The sequence below is a fragment of the Hyaena hyaena genome, unplaced genomic scaffold (assembly GCF_003009895.1).
Source record: "Hyaena hyaena isolate Hyena2069 unplaced genomic scaffold, ASM300989v1 scaffold_9, whole genome shotgun sequence".
Classification (NCBI taxonomy): domain Eukaryota; kingdom Metazoa; phylum Chordata; class Mammalia; order Carnivora; family Hyaenidae; genus Hyaena; species Hyaena hyaena.
The window spans coordinates 4,203,599-4,217,449 of record NW_024080641.1 but is presented as its reverse complement, the minus strand read 5'-3'; the positions used below and the strand labels follow the sequence as shown (position 1 = coordinate 4,217,449).

The 13,851-nt window shown below is 58.2% G+C and overlaps 1 protein-coding gene across 1 annotated transcript; it reads left to right on the top strand.

The window, feature by feature from the left end:
* Positions 1–5,255: 5,255 nt before the first annotated feature.
* Positions 5,256–12,184, top strand: GIPR (gastric inhibitory polypeptide receptor). Its single transcript, XM_039244982.1, has 13 exons — positions 5,256–5,327; positions 5,733–5,832; positions 6,207–6,314; positions 6,724–6,827; positions 7,514–7,617; positions 7,814–7,958; positions 8,876–9,035; positions 9,247–9,307; positions 9,636–9,705; positions 9,828–9,916; positions 10,022–10,160; positions 11,842–11,883; positions 11,978–12,184. The coding sequence occupies exons 1-13, from the start codon at positions 5,256–5,258 to the stop codon at positions 12,182–12,184; spliced, it is 1,401 nt and encodes a 466-aa protein (XP_039100913.1).
* Positions 12,185–13,851: the final 1,667 nt, after the last annotated feature.

Genomic DNA, 13,851 nt, shown 5'->3' with positions numbered 1-13,851 from the left:
GGCCTGGGGCTGGCCCGCCACCACCAGGGGGCAGCCGGGGCTATGGGTTTGAATCTCTGACTTGAATCTGTCCCAGGGTGGGGAGGTTTCCACCTTGCTTTGGAGGTGGGGGGAAGTGGGAGCTAGCTGCGGGGCCGGCTGAGAGCCCCTCTGCTCTCCTGCCCCCCCCCCGGCCTCTTGGGTCCCCAGAGCCCCCACCCCACCAGCAGGAGATTATGTCAACACAACCCCGCCGCTTCTAGCCAGGACAATATTTGTCCTCAGGATCTGGGGAGGTCGCTATGGAGACGCGCTGCAGGGTGGGGGGAGCACCCCTTTCCGGAAGAGGGCGAGGGGTGCGGGGCACCTCTGCCTCATCCCTGATTATGTCTCTGAGAGTTTCCCCCCCACCCCCATCTGTCTGCCTTCCAGGTCTCTCTCGGGACCATCTCTGTCTCTGGATACCTGTCTGTGGGTCTCTGTCTCTCAGGCCTCATCTCTGTGGGTCTCTTTCTCTGTCCTTTGCCGTCTCTCTCTGCGTCCCTGGCTCTGTGCTTCTCCGTGTCTCTGGCTCTCTCTGGCTTTCGTGTCTCTATGTCTCAGTCTCTCTTCGGGCTGTCTCTGGGATCCCATGTTTGTGTTTGTCTCTCCAAGCCCCTGTCTCTGGATCGCTGTCTCTTTCTGTCTCTGGATTCCTGCTTTCTCTGGATCCTATTTGTGTGTGTGTGTGTGTGTGTGTGTGTGTGTGTGTGTGTGTCTTTCGGGCCTCATCTCTCTGCAGTCTTGAATCTCAGGGGGGCCCTTTCAGCCTCCCATTTCTGGCCTCAGTCCCCACGGGGTGCCTCCTCTCCCCATCTCTCTCTGCCTCATTTCTCCCGAACCATCTGCCGGCCCTCCAGGCCCCTGCCTGCTCCCCACAGGCTCTGCTTGGCTACAGCCCCAGCGGGGAAGGCACAGACCCTTCCAGCTTCTTCCCCACAACCCCCCACCTCGACTGACTGCCCCCTTTGGGGAGCACTGCCTTCTCCTTGCTGGGAGGGGTCAATACCAGTACTGGAGACCCATGACCTGAGGCCATGGAGAGAGAGGAACAGAGAGACTCATGGAAGAGAAAGGGGAAAGGTTAAAGATGGGAGAGAGAGAGAGATTCACACACACACACACACACACACACACACACACACACACACAGAACAGAGGTGTGGGAATCAGAGTGGGGGGGGCTGCTCCCCTCCCCAGACCCTAGGAGACTACAGAGGACCCAGAAGGGTTGGGGGGTGCAGAGGGCCAGCCAGGGACCCAGGCACCGCCCCTGCTGGGCACCCTGTGCTCGCTTGTGCCCAGGTTCCCCCGCAGGCGACCTCTAGACTCTCAGGGCTAATGAGGGGCTCAGATCTGAGCCCTGGGTGGTTACCTGTCCCCATAGCCCATTTTCTAGGCTCTCTCTCCCTCCACTCTCCCCATCTTCCTCTCAGTGTGGCCGTTGCTCAGTTTCTACATGTTCTCTGTCCCTCTTCCCCTCCTCTGTAGCCCCACCCTCCCGTCTCTTTCTCTCTCTCCTTGTCTGTTTCTCTCTCCCTGTCTCCCTGTGTATGTTTCTCTATGTTTGTCTCTTTCTTTCTTTTTTTTAATGTTTCTTTTAAAATTTATTTCTGAGAGGGGCGCCTGGGTGGCTTAGTCGGTTAAGCGTCCGACTTTCGCTTAGGTCATGATCTCACGGTTCGTGGGTTCGAGCCCCGCGTCGGGCTCTGTGCTGACTGCCTGCTCAGAGCCTTGAGCCTGTTTCAGTCTGTGACTCCCTCTCTCTCTGACCCTCCCCTGCTCACGCTGTCTCTCTCTCTCCTAGAAATAAATTTAAAAAAAAATTTAAAAAAAACCTATAAAATTTATTTCTGAGAGAGAGAGAGAGAGAGAGCGCAGGGGAGGGTCAGAGAGAGAGGAAGATACAGAATCTGAAGCAGGCTCAAGGCTCTGAGCTAGCTGTCAGCACAGAGCCTGACGCGGGGCTCGAACCCATGAACCGTGAGATCATGACCTGAGCCGAAGTCAGACGCTCAACGGACTGAGCCACCCAGGCACCCCTTTCTCTTTCTTTAAAAAATTTTTTTCTTAAATGCTTTTTACTTATTTCTGAGAGAGAGAGAGACAGCATGAGCAGGGGAGGGTCAGAAGAGGGGGAGACACAGAATCTGAAACAGGCTCCAGGCTCTGAGCTGTCAGTACAGAACCCAACACGGGGCTTGAACCCATGAACTGTGAGATCATGCCCTGAGCGGAAGTCAGACGCTCAACCGACCGAGCCACCCAGGCGCCCCTATGTTTGTCTCTTTCAATCTCTTTCTGTCTCTTTCTCTCCCTGTCTCTGTCTCTGCATACTTCTATGTTTCTGTCTCTTTCCATAGCTTCCTCTCTGTCTCTCTTGGTCTCCCTCGTCTCCATCTCTTCCTGTCTGTCTGTCTCTGGTCTCTCCGGACCCTTGATTTCTTTTCCTGTCTCTCTAACCACCTAAATTCCACTCCACTGCTCCCCCCCCTTCTCCAATCTCTCCCCCGCCTTTGTAGACTCCCCCAGGCTATTTTGGGGCCCAGGAGAGACTCCCTCCCATCCCCAGCCTCTCCCCGAGGTGCTGGGCCCTCTCAGACCCCTCTCCCTCTCCACTCCGCCAACCGCCAACCGAGCCTTTCCCAGGACCCAGAGGGCGCCAGGAATGTGGGGCAGAGAGCAAGGAGGCCAGCTGGAGGCCAGGGAGCCGGGACCCCTCCGGGTCACCCCTTCTCCTAGACTTGCCTCCTTCCAGCCCCTTGGTCCTGGTCCTGGCCTCCCCCCACTCCCTGCCTCTGCTGGGGCCTCTGGGCCTCAGTTTCTCCTCTGCAAAGTGGGCAGACTCACCTCTGCCCCGCTTATCTGCTAGGCCCCAGGGGAGTGTGTGCTCCTGAATGTTACTAGTTGATTAATGTGCATGGAGCACGTCGTGGTTTGTACTAATGAGGGATTTGCACGCTGGGAACTGGGACTCGGTTTCTAAGGCGTCCCGCCCCCCCCCCACCCCGTACAGACGTTTTTAGGCAAAGGGAGAGACTGGAAGTGGGAGACCCCGCAAAGGCGTGTGATTCCGTGGTGATGGGGACCATGAGACCCTGTGTGTCTGTGAGGCTTAGTGTGATGGTGTGACGATGGCATCACGGTGAGTGATGTGCATGTGACCGTCTGGGACTTGTGAGTGCAGGTGAGGGTGTGATGCAGAGTCGTGTGCCTGTTCCGCCATGGCGCTGGGGGTGACAGTGTGGCCATGTGATGACCGTGGGCATGTGTGCCTTAGTGACCCCTGGGGACTGTGTGTTCTCGGGAGGTGACTGTGGGCTCCGGTGACTTAAGTGAACACTAAGAGCCTTGGTGGGTATGCTTGTGTGACTTTCTGTGTCACCTGCAGGCTGTGGCATTAAAGGATTATGTGACAGGGTGAAGAGCCACATCGAGGGTGTTTATGCCATCGACATTCATTCTTGGAGCCTCTGCTCTATCCCCAAACTGGTGCCGAGTGACACTGGGAACACAGTGGTGACCACAATGCCCTGACTGGGTCCTCAAGGTGCCACAGGCCAGTTGGAGGGACAGAAGGTGTTTGCGACATGACTAGTGATCGTGTGACGGTGCAAGTGACTGACACAGTGTCCCCAGGGCTTTGTGAGGATGTGATTGGGTTGCTAGGTGAGCGGAGGGGTCTGCACTCGGGGTGCACGTGACTGTCTCACTGTGGATTACTGTCAACCTGTGGGGAAGAACCTAGGCTCTCTGAGTGTGACCGGAGATTGCATGGCTGTAAATGACCGGCAGAGAAACATTCAGGGAGACACAGTGTGTGACTCTGGGCTGTGCCTCTCCATGGCTCAGTGCGTGGGACTTCGTGTGACATTGTGAGTGGCTGTGTGACTGCACTTGTGTGCTATGGCTGGGTGCGATGGGTGGGACAGCGTGACAGACGGTGACCCCCGCCTCCCCGACTGCTCTTCCACGTGACCTTGAGCGACTTTGATACTCACATGCCACTGGCCCCCTGCTCCGGGTCTCTGCCCCAGAGCTCCCCCTCCTTCCTACTCCCCGGCCCCGCCCTCTCCCACCACCCCAGGCTGTCACCTCCTCCAGAGCCCTGGCGAGGCAGTGGAGGCAGCAGCAGAGGCAGCCTCGTCCCGGAGTGAGTGGCCAAGAGCAGATCTGGGGACTGGTGAGGGCTCCCCCAATTCCAACCCGTTCCCCTGCCCCCCACGTCCCACTCAAGTCTCTGGATCCCTCTGTTTCTTAACCCATGCCTTCCTCTCTTTGTCTCTCTGTGCCCACAAGCTCTATCCCCCTGTCTGTCTGTCTGTCTCTGGGTATCTCTGTCTCCATGTCTCCCAATCTCTGTGCAGCCTCTGGATGGCTCTGTTTCTATACCTTTATCTCTCCTTGCCCCGTTCTCTGTGTCTCTCTCCATGTCTCCATCCCCTCTCTGTCTCCTCTCCCACATTTTTGTCTGCCTTTTTCTGTCTTTTGCTCTCTGGTCTCTTGCTGTGTGTCTCATTCTGCTCTGTCTCTGTATTTCTGTTTCACCCATTTCTCCGGCTCCATCTGAGATCTTCCCTGCTTCCCCCTCTCCCTGCATGGTGCTGTGTGCGAGGTATGGGGGTTAGACGGATTTCCAGGCATCTGGGTCCCCGCAGACCTACGCCCAGGAGCTGACTCCTCTCAAGTCCCTAGGGAGAGGGTTGGTCCTCTGACTTGGCTTTTTCCAGATGGGGCAAGTCCTATAAGGTCGAGTTCCTATCTGTCATGTGAAAACCCTTTGGGGTGGGAAAGTGGGGACTCCCAGGGTCATTTCAAGCCCCGTGCCTGATGATCTCGGTGACCTCTTCTCCCAGACAGCCCCCAGGCTTCCCAGAGTCTCTAGGTCTAGACCCCGGGTGACATTAGCGCTTCCGCCTGGAGCTGCTCTTAGGCAACCGCCCTCCCTCTGCAAACACCCCCCTTCCACCGCCGCTGCCCCAGCAACAGTTGGGGGCGGGCCTGGGAATCACGTGTTGGGTCTCGGCCTCGCCCACTCTCCCCCCTACCCCTCAAGCCATCACTCGTGGGAGCGGGGCGGGTGGTGCCTCCCAGTCCGCAAGCATGAATCCCACAGCCGGTGGCGCTGGGGCTGGAGGGGAGGGCGGTGGCTCCTGACTCTGCCCCCTGCCCCTCCAGGCCGGACTGCCCCTACGTGCCCCTGGGTCCCCCCCACCCCATGCCTCACCGCCCTCACGATGCTGAACGGTCCGCCTTGGCGGCTGCTACTGCTACTCTGGTCGTGGGGCCCGCTGCTCCGGAGGGCGGAGGTGAGGACCCCGAGGAGCCCCAGGACTTCAAGCCTGGGAGGGAGGCCTGGGGACGGTTTTAAGTGTTCTCCCCCACTGCAGAGGGAGTTGTAAGGCTGCGCCACCTGTCCAGATTCAAGTTGTTTCCCATCTCCCTTCTTTCTCCTTCAAATTCCCCTGATGATTTCCAGCCACTCCCCCGAATTTTCCGAAGTTTTTCAACCCTGCCCACCGCCCCCCCCCCAACTTCCTGGTCTAGGCACCCCTGTGAAGACTTAGAAGAGGTTTCTAAGCCACCCCGAGCCTCCCGGACAAAACAGGGCAGCCTCTTCAAGTCCCTGCGGGGCGTTTTTGGCCCACACGAACCACGCTGCCTGGGAGTGGGGGTTGCGCGTGGGGGGGGTCCTCCCTCCTCTCTTTCCATAGACAGGCTCTGTGGGGCAGACGGCGGGGGAGCTGTACCAGCGCTGGGAACGGTACCGTAGAGAGTGTCAGGACGCCCTGGAGGCCATGGACCCCCCAGCAGGTGTGCCTGGAGGCGGGGCTACGACCGGGGGGCGGGGCCTGAAGGAAGTCTGGGGTAAAGGGGGGCTGGGTCGGAGACGCCTGGGTGATGCTTGGCTCCTAGACCTGAGTGCTTTGGGGGACTGGGGTGTAGCTCGTGTTAGTGGGAGACGCCTGAGAAGCGACTTGAAATGGGCGGGGCTTGGCACGGGACTGCATCCGATGGGTGGAGCCTAAAGTGCCCAGCGAGGGGGCGGGGCCTGGGCCTGGTGGGCGGAGCTGTGGCAGACCACGCCCTGCGGGCAGGGGTAGGGCGGAGCTTGCTCCTGGAAGGCCGAAAAGCCTCGCTGGGGGCGGCTGGTCCACCCGACCCCTGGCCCCCGCGCCCCCCCCCAGGCCTCGCCTGTAACGGGTCCTTCGATATGTACGTCTGCTGGGACTACGCTGCACCCAACGCCACCGCCCGTGCGTCCTGCCCCTGGTACCTGCCCTGGCACCGCCACGGTGAGGTGGCCCCTAGACCCCGGGCCCTCCCCTGACAAAAATAGCTCCTAACCCTGCCCAGACACCACTCGCCCGAAGCTCGCCTACACTTGATCTCTTGCTCCTCTCTGTCCCGCTGGGCGTCTCCTGCCTGACCAACCCTGGCTCTGTCACTTAATGCCCCTTCTCTGTCTCTGTTTCTCTCTGAGGACCACTGGGTTCTTATTGTCTCTCTTTTTCCTTTCCCCAAGTCTGTCTTTGGGCGTCTTGATCTCCCTTGAACTAGCTATGTGGCCTAGAGCAATTTATTTAATCCCTTTATGCCTCAACTTCCTCATCTGTAAAATGGGGTTGATAATAGTACTCTTGTCTTTCCGTGTCTGTCTCTCTCTTTCTCTGTACCTCTGACCCCCTCCTTTGTTTCCCACAGTGGCTGCAGGCTTTGTCCTCCGCCATTGTGGCAGTGATGGTCAATGGGGACCTTGGAGGGACCACTCTCAGTGTGAGAACCCAGAGAAGAATGGGGCCTTTCAGGTAGGGAGCGGTGAGCGATTCAGGTGAGGATGTGCACGGAGAGATGAAAAGGCAGCTGCCTGGGGCAGAGCCTGACACCCCTTGTACTGCTGAAGATAGAAACCCAACTTAAACTTGCCGGATGGAGAAAGAAAGAGAAATGTGTATTGGCTTCTGTGATTGAAAAGCATTAGGCCAGTTTCAGGAACAGCTGGATTTAGGGGCTCAGCTGATGTTGTTGGGAATCTCTTTGTCTCTCACTACACCATGACTTTGTTTTTCTCTGTGCTGGTCTCATCTTTTCTGGGGGGTGAAGTGTGGTCCCCATTAATGAGCCCCAGGCTCATGTCCCACCAAGCACGCAAGACCGTGGAGAGACTGGATTTTGTTCTCAATAGCTCTAACGTGATGCCCCAGGACTGACACTTAGTGGCCCCGTTTGGGTCACGTCCGTCCTGCACGCAGTGTGTGTGTCTGTGCGCATAGGACGTTATATAGATGCTCTGATTGGCTGGCTGGTCACGTGCTCGGCCCTGGACCGAGGGGTGGAGTCAGCCTGGCTCAAGCAAGGGTAGTTGGATCCCCACGGGGAAATTGGGCTGCTGGGCAGGAACAAAAAATAGGGCGCCTTGCTGGCCTGCCGGGAGCACTGAACTCGGTTCCCGTGTCCCCCTATCCTTCTGCACCCCACCCCCACCCTGGCTTAGGATCAACGGCTGATTCTGGAGCGGCTGCAAGTCATGTACACCGTGGGCTACTCCGTGTCCCTGGCCGCACTGCTGCTAGCCTTGGTCATCTTGGGTTTCTTCAGGTGGGACCCCAGGCCTGAGCGGCAGCGGCAGACACTGGGCCTCAGGTTGCCCAGTCCGATGGGGTGGTCAGACTCCACTCCCCACAAGCATCCGACAAAGCGGTTCTGTGGGAAGGGCTGGGAGGTGATTTAAGGGGATCTATGCAGCCATGGACAGGTCTCCGGGGGTCCCCAGACTGCCTCCCAAATCCCCCAGGCGGCTGCGCTGCACTCGAAACTACATCCACATCAACCTGTTCGCGTCTTTCATGCTGCGGGCCGCCGCCATCCTCACCCGAGACCGTTTGCTACCTCCCGCTGGCCCCTACCCTGGGGACCCAGCCCCTGTCCTGTGGAAACCGGTGAGCAGCTCCTTCTCTTTCTCACCTTGGGGTTCTGCCTTCTCTGGTGGGGCCAAGAGGTTGCCAGTCCACATATTATGTCCTACACTATGTTTCTCTGTCTTGATCTCTCCAGACACATCTGGAGAGCGGCCCTCCCTACTCAGCCTCATCCATCATTGACCCCATCACCTCCTCTATGGGGCGTCTGCATTCCCTTTCTCTCATTATCTCACCCCTCCCCGGACTTTCCCACCAAGGAGAGAGTCCCCTTGCTGGAGGTGGGGGGGTGGCAGGATGGGAGAAACTAACTGGGCGCGGGGGCGGGTTCGGTAGATACCAATTTGTTATTGAGAGACAAAGGTGGGAGAGGCTAGGGCCGCCTGGGTGGCTCAGTCAGTTAAGCGTCAGACCTCGGCTCAGGTCATGATCTCATGGCTCGTGGGTTCAAGCCCCGCGTCGGGCTCTGTGATGACAGCCAGCTCAGAGCCTGGAGCCTGTTTCGGATTGTGTATCTCCTTCTCTCTCTGACCCTCCCCTGCTCTCTCTCTCGCTCTCTCTCAGAAATAAATAAAACATTAAAAAAAATAAAAAATAAATAAAGGTGGGAGAGGCTAGGGTCTGGGGGCCCGGCTGAGAAAACTTTCTGGCCGTGAGTTGGGCCGTATCACTTGTTAAGAAGCCATGGGGTGAGAGAGGCCATTCTTGGGGGGGGTTGGGGGGCGACTCTGACAAGCAAGATGGAAGATACCAATTGTTAAAGAGGTTAAGAGTGGGATAGCTCACCCAGAGGAAGAGAACCGAGGAGAGAAGTCAAGTACAGACACTGTCCTCTGGCAAACGGGAGGTCACTATGTGACTGCAGGGGATGCGGGAGGAAGGCTTGGGGACCCCCTGGAGGCCTTGACTGCGCCCTCCCCCGTTTGCCCCCCCCCCAGGCCCTAGCTGCCTGCCGCACGGCCCAGATCGTGACCCAGTACTGCGTGGGCGCCAACTACACGTGGCTGCTGGTGGAGGGTGTTTACCTACACAGTCTCCTGGTGCTTGTGGGAGGTTCCGAGGGGGGCCACTTCCGCTGCTACCTGCTCCTCGGCTGGGGTGAGCCCCGACCCTGCCCCTGCCCAGCCCAGCGCGCCTCCTCCACTCCCCCGACTCTCCCGCTGGGCTACCTCAGGGGGTCTCCTCCCCTTGCTGGGTTTCTGCCTCCCCGCCCCAGCGGGGGAAATTCCGCGGGTCTTGGGCCTGGCGGGGCCCGTGCGCGCGCTGACGGCTGCGGCGGGGTGGGGGGCGGGGGTCGGGGTCTGCACAGGGGCCCCCGCGCTTTTCGTCATTCCCTGGGTGATCGTCAGGTACCTGTACGAGAACACGCAGTGAGTCTTGGGGTCTGGGGTGGGGCCTGGGAGGTGGGCGGAGCTTTGAGGGACGCGGGCGGATTGTGATGGAAACGGGGGGAGGGGAGGGTCCGATGGCATGTAGGGGCTTGGAGGGAGAGTGGGTGGGATCGAAAGGAGTGGGGTGCTAGGAAAGATTGTGTGCGGGAGCCGGGAGAAGGATGAGGGCGGGGCCTGGGCCGTAGGGGGCGGGGCTTTAAAGGAACATGGGTGTGGCGTTAAGGGAAGTGGGCGGAGCTGGCGAAAGGGTGTGCGTGGTCCGGAGGGTCCTGGGGTTTGCTCTTAGCTCTACTCCCCCTTCCCCCAGGTGCTGGGAGCGGAACGAAGTCAAGGCCATTTGGTGGATCATACGCACCCCTATCCTCATGACTATCTTGGTAAGGACGGCCCTGCCTCCTCCGGGCCATCCTCTGACATTTCCCACCCTGGGAAACTGGGCGCCACCCTCTGTCCCCGGGGACCTGGATGGGGCTGGCTCAGCCTCTGTCTCTCCTTGCAGATAAATTTTCTCATCTTTATCCGCATTCTTGGCATCCTTGTGTCCAAACTGAGGACGCGACAGATGCGCTGCCCCGACTACCGGCTGAGGTGCGGCAGGGTGGCGGAGACGGAGGGAAAGCGGCGGGGTGCGAGATGGAGGAGGACCTGGGGCTGAGGGACCCCCCCCGTCCCCCCGCCACCCTCTACCCCCAGGCTAGCTCGCTCGTCGCTGACGCTGGTGCCCCTGCTGGGCGTCCACGAGGTGGTGTTTGCTCCCGTGACGGAGGAACAGGCCCGGGGTGCCCTGCGCTTCACCAAGCTCAGCTTTGAGATCTTCCTCAGCTCGTTCCAGGTGCTAAGGCGGGGTGCAGGGGGTACGCCGTTGACCCGGGGCCCTCCTCCCCAGAAGGGGCGTGGGGGGGCTACAATCGTCCACCGATGCAGCCACTGAATGGGGTGTGGACATAGGACATGTTCTTCCATTCTGCGCGGGGTACTGAGCTAGCTCCGTCCTGAGTTGGGGAGGCAGCAGGCACCCGGACAGTAGACCAGGTGGCTCAGCAGTACTGCCTCCTGGCGACGAGGGGGGGCTTTGCAGCCGCACACGGTTTCCCACCTCCGTGCCCTTCACCTAGAGTCTGAGCTAGGGTGGGGCGGCCGAGGTGCCTGAGCGCAAAATGTAAGGAGGCGCTCACTCCGGAATTTAGGGCCAACCCTGCACTTGCTTGTCCTGCCGCAGACGCCACGCTGCTTTTCCTTGTTGGGCCTCAGTTTTCCCATCTCTAAATGGGAACAACAGTAATCTCACCGCACAAGGCTGTTCATTCATTAAGTTCAGCAAAAACCTATTGAACTCTTACTCGGTACCAAGTCATCTTCCAGCCTTACAATGGGGATACGGCCAAGAACTAAACAGTTCCTACCCTCTAGTGGGGAGAGACAGATGCTAAACATGCCATAGGAGTAAAATCTACAGTATGCCACATGGGGAGATGTGCCTAGAAGGAAATAGAGGAGCAGACAAAATATGGGGTTATAGACAGGGGGTCAGGGAAGGCCTCGCTGAAAGAAGACAGACATTGGAGGTGAGGGAACGAGCCAGGGAGATAGTCGGGGGAAATATTCCAGGAAGAGAAAAATCGAGTGCAAGATCCTTGACGTGGGAGAGAGCACCTTTCATGGTGGAAGAAGGCCAATATGCCTGAAGTGGTGGGAGCCAGAGGGAGCGAGGGGGAGACAGCACAGAGAGGTGAGGTATCCTAGGGATCCTGGGCCAAGTGAGTACCTTGGCTTTTCCTTAAGTGGGTCGGGAGCCAGGGGAGAGGCATGTGATCAGACGTAGATTTTATTTTAAAAAATTATTTTATTAAAGATTTTTAAATGTTTATTTTTATTTTATTTATTTATTTCTAGGAGAGAGAGAGACAGTGTGAGCAGGGGAGGGTCAGAGAGAGAGGGAGATACAGACTCTGAAACAAGCTCCAGGCTCTGAGCTGGCAGTCAGCACAGGGCTGGATGCGGGGCTCGAACCCACGAACCGCGAGATCATGACCTAAGCAAAAGTCGGACGCTTAACCGACTGAGCCACCCAGGCGCCCCCGTTTATAAGTCTTAGGTACAATTAATTTATTAACAACCATATGTAATATGGCATTTAAACGCTATTTGCTACCTCAGTTCTCACAGTCACCACTATATTATTTCCCCATTTTCCAGATGAAGAAACTGAGGCACAGAGGGGTGAGGCACTTGCCCAAGTGGGTTAGAAAGGGGCAAAAAGGTATCGAATTGGCAGCCTACCTACAGCGGCCCCCTGTTCTGAACCTGATTGCTCAGCAAACCTGGGAGGGTGAAGGAGGAGGGGGAGGGGGTTCCGAAGCCAGGGCTAAGGTGACTGAAATAGTCCAGGATCAGGGTGGCGGAGGCCAAGCTGGTTTGGGACCTGGAAGGGGTCCGAGCCCTTTAAGGGGGTAGCTGTGATCCTGCCCCCACTCTCGACTTAACTGTACCCTCTCACCCCCTCCTTCTGGCAGGGCCTCCTGGTCAGCGTGCTCTACTGCTTCGTCAACAAGGAGGTAGGGACCGCCCCGGCTCGCCGCTCGCGCCCTCTGGTGGCCGCGCCGGGAACGGCGGCCCCGGGGCCACCACTGAGCAATGTCCCCTTTGCAGGTGCAGTCGGAGATCCGCCGCTGCTGGCATCGCTGTCGCCTGCGCCACAGCCTCGGGGAGGAGCAGCGCCAGCCACCGGAGCGCGCCTCCAGGACCCAGCGCTCGGGCTCAGGCCCCTGCCGAGTCGCCACTGACCGCACCCTATCCTTGGGGACCCTCCCAGGGCCTGGGAATGAGGCCAGCCGGGTCTTGGAAAGTTACTGCTAGGCAGCGGTCCATTTCAAGTTAGCACGTATTTATTGAGCGCCCACCGTGTGCCGGGTACCGTGTGGAGGGCACTGGGGAAATTGGGGCTGGGGTGGGAGGGGGGAAACAGAAGACAAGGTCCCTGTTAGCGTTCACAACTGAGTGAGGAAAACGGGGAGGACAGAACGTCAAGTTATACGTTCACTGTGAAATGGCTAGTGAAGAAAAACTAGAAGGGAGCCTAAGGTGATCCAGAAGGTTCTCTGTCTCTGAGGCAACACTTCTTTGAGGGGCATTGAAGAGTCCTGGCAGGAGTGTCTCATGGGCTAATTTTTTAAATATTTATTTTGAGAGAGAGAGAGAGAGAAAATATCCCAAGCAGGTCCTCGCTATCAGCTCAGAGTGCCGTGCAAGGAATCCCACGAGCCATGAGATCGTGACCTGAGCTGAGATCAAGAGTCAGATGCTTAATGGACTCAGCCCCCCAGGCGCCCCTGATGGGCTGTTTTCAGCAGATCTTCTGTCTGCCACGTGAGGGCAGGAGTGGCGGCTGCAGAGGGGGGTGAAGCGGTCGGACACCACCGCTAGTTTAAAGGTAGTACTGAGGACTGGTCAATGTGTCGCATGGCGAAGTGCAGCCAGAAGTCCAACCAGATGCTGAGGTTTGGGAGGGTGGAGAGGAAAGAGATAGGGAGATGGGGGTTCGGGGTGGCGAGAGCTGAGTGCCCTCTGGACATGTTAGGCTGGGCTGAAGGATTTGGGGCTCGCAGGGGGGGAGAGAGAAATAGAAACGGGGGTGGAGCGTTGGGCCAGCAAGGACTTGGCCTGTAGACTAAACAGGAACCATTCGGGGTGGGCCTCTGAGTGGAAACCAGGACCACTGCCGGCTGGGGGTGCAGCCGGACAGCCCCACCCTCCTGGGCGGCCCTGGGAACAGGGAGATCGGGGGATGCCGACAGCCTCACTGTGTCCGGACCACCTGTACACACCCTGGACTCTCACTTCCAAACCTGCCCCCCACTCGCATCTGTGTTTAGATTCAGTTAGTAGCTGGGTGTTTTCCTTGGGGTCCGCAGTCCCCTGGCCAGATGGGCCCCGTAGCTGCTGAACGGAGTCCTTCAAGCATGTGGAGCCGCTGGGACCCCTTGTGGGCTTCGGGGGGTGCTCTAAAGCAGGGAGCTTGTAAATAAAGCATGAGAAACACCTGGGTCATGCGAATGGGGAGGGGTGGGAGAATCTTCCAGGCTGGGCCCGCAAGAGAAATGAGGCAGGCTGTGTGGCCGGTGTCCCTGGTGGCCTTGCGGCCTCTGGAGGGGGGCTCCAGCCACGTGCTGCCACCGCCCCCACACCTGAGAGAAACCCCTACTGGGAGTGGTTATGCGATCTCCCGATACTCCACTCTCTGCAATGTGTACAATTAAAGTTACGTGTGTGCTCCTAACGTTTTCTGAGGACTGCGTCTCTAAAAGTTATAGTCAAGATTACAGAAACGAGCCTGGGTGAAACCTAGTTTGGGTGATTAGCTGCGGGACTTGGGAGAAAATTCCCAACCCCTCTGTGCCTCAGTTTCTGCTTCTGCAAAGTGGGTACAACGGTGGCACCTACATTCCATGGTTGACTGGGATTCTGGCAAGTTATTCCCTACAATCTCCTGCTTTCACTTTCACCCAGTGAAGCAACGGGTGGTT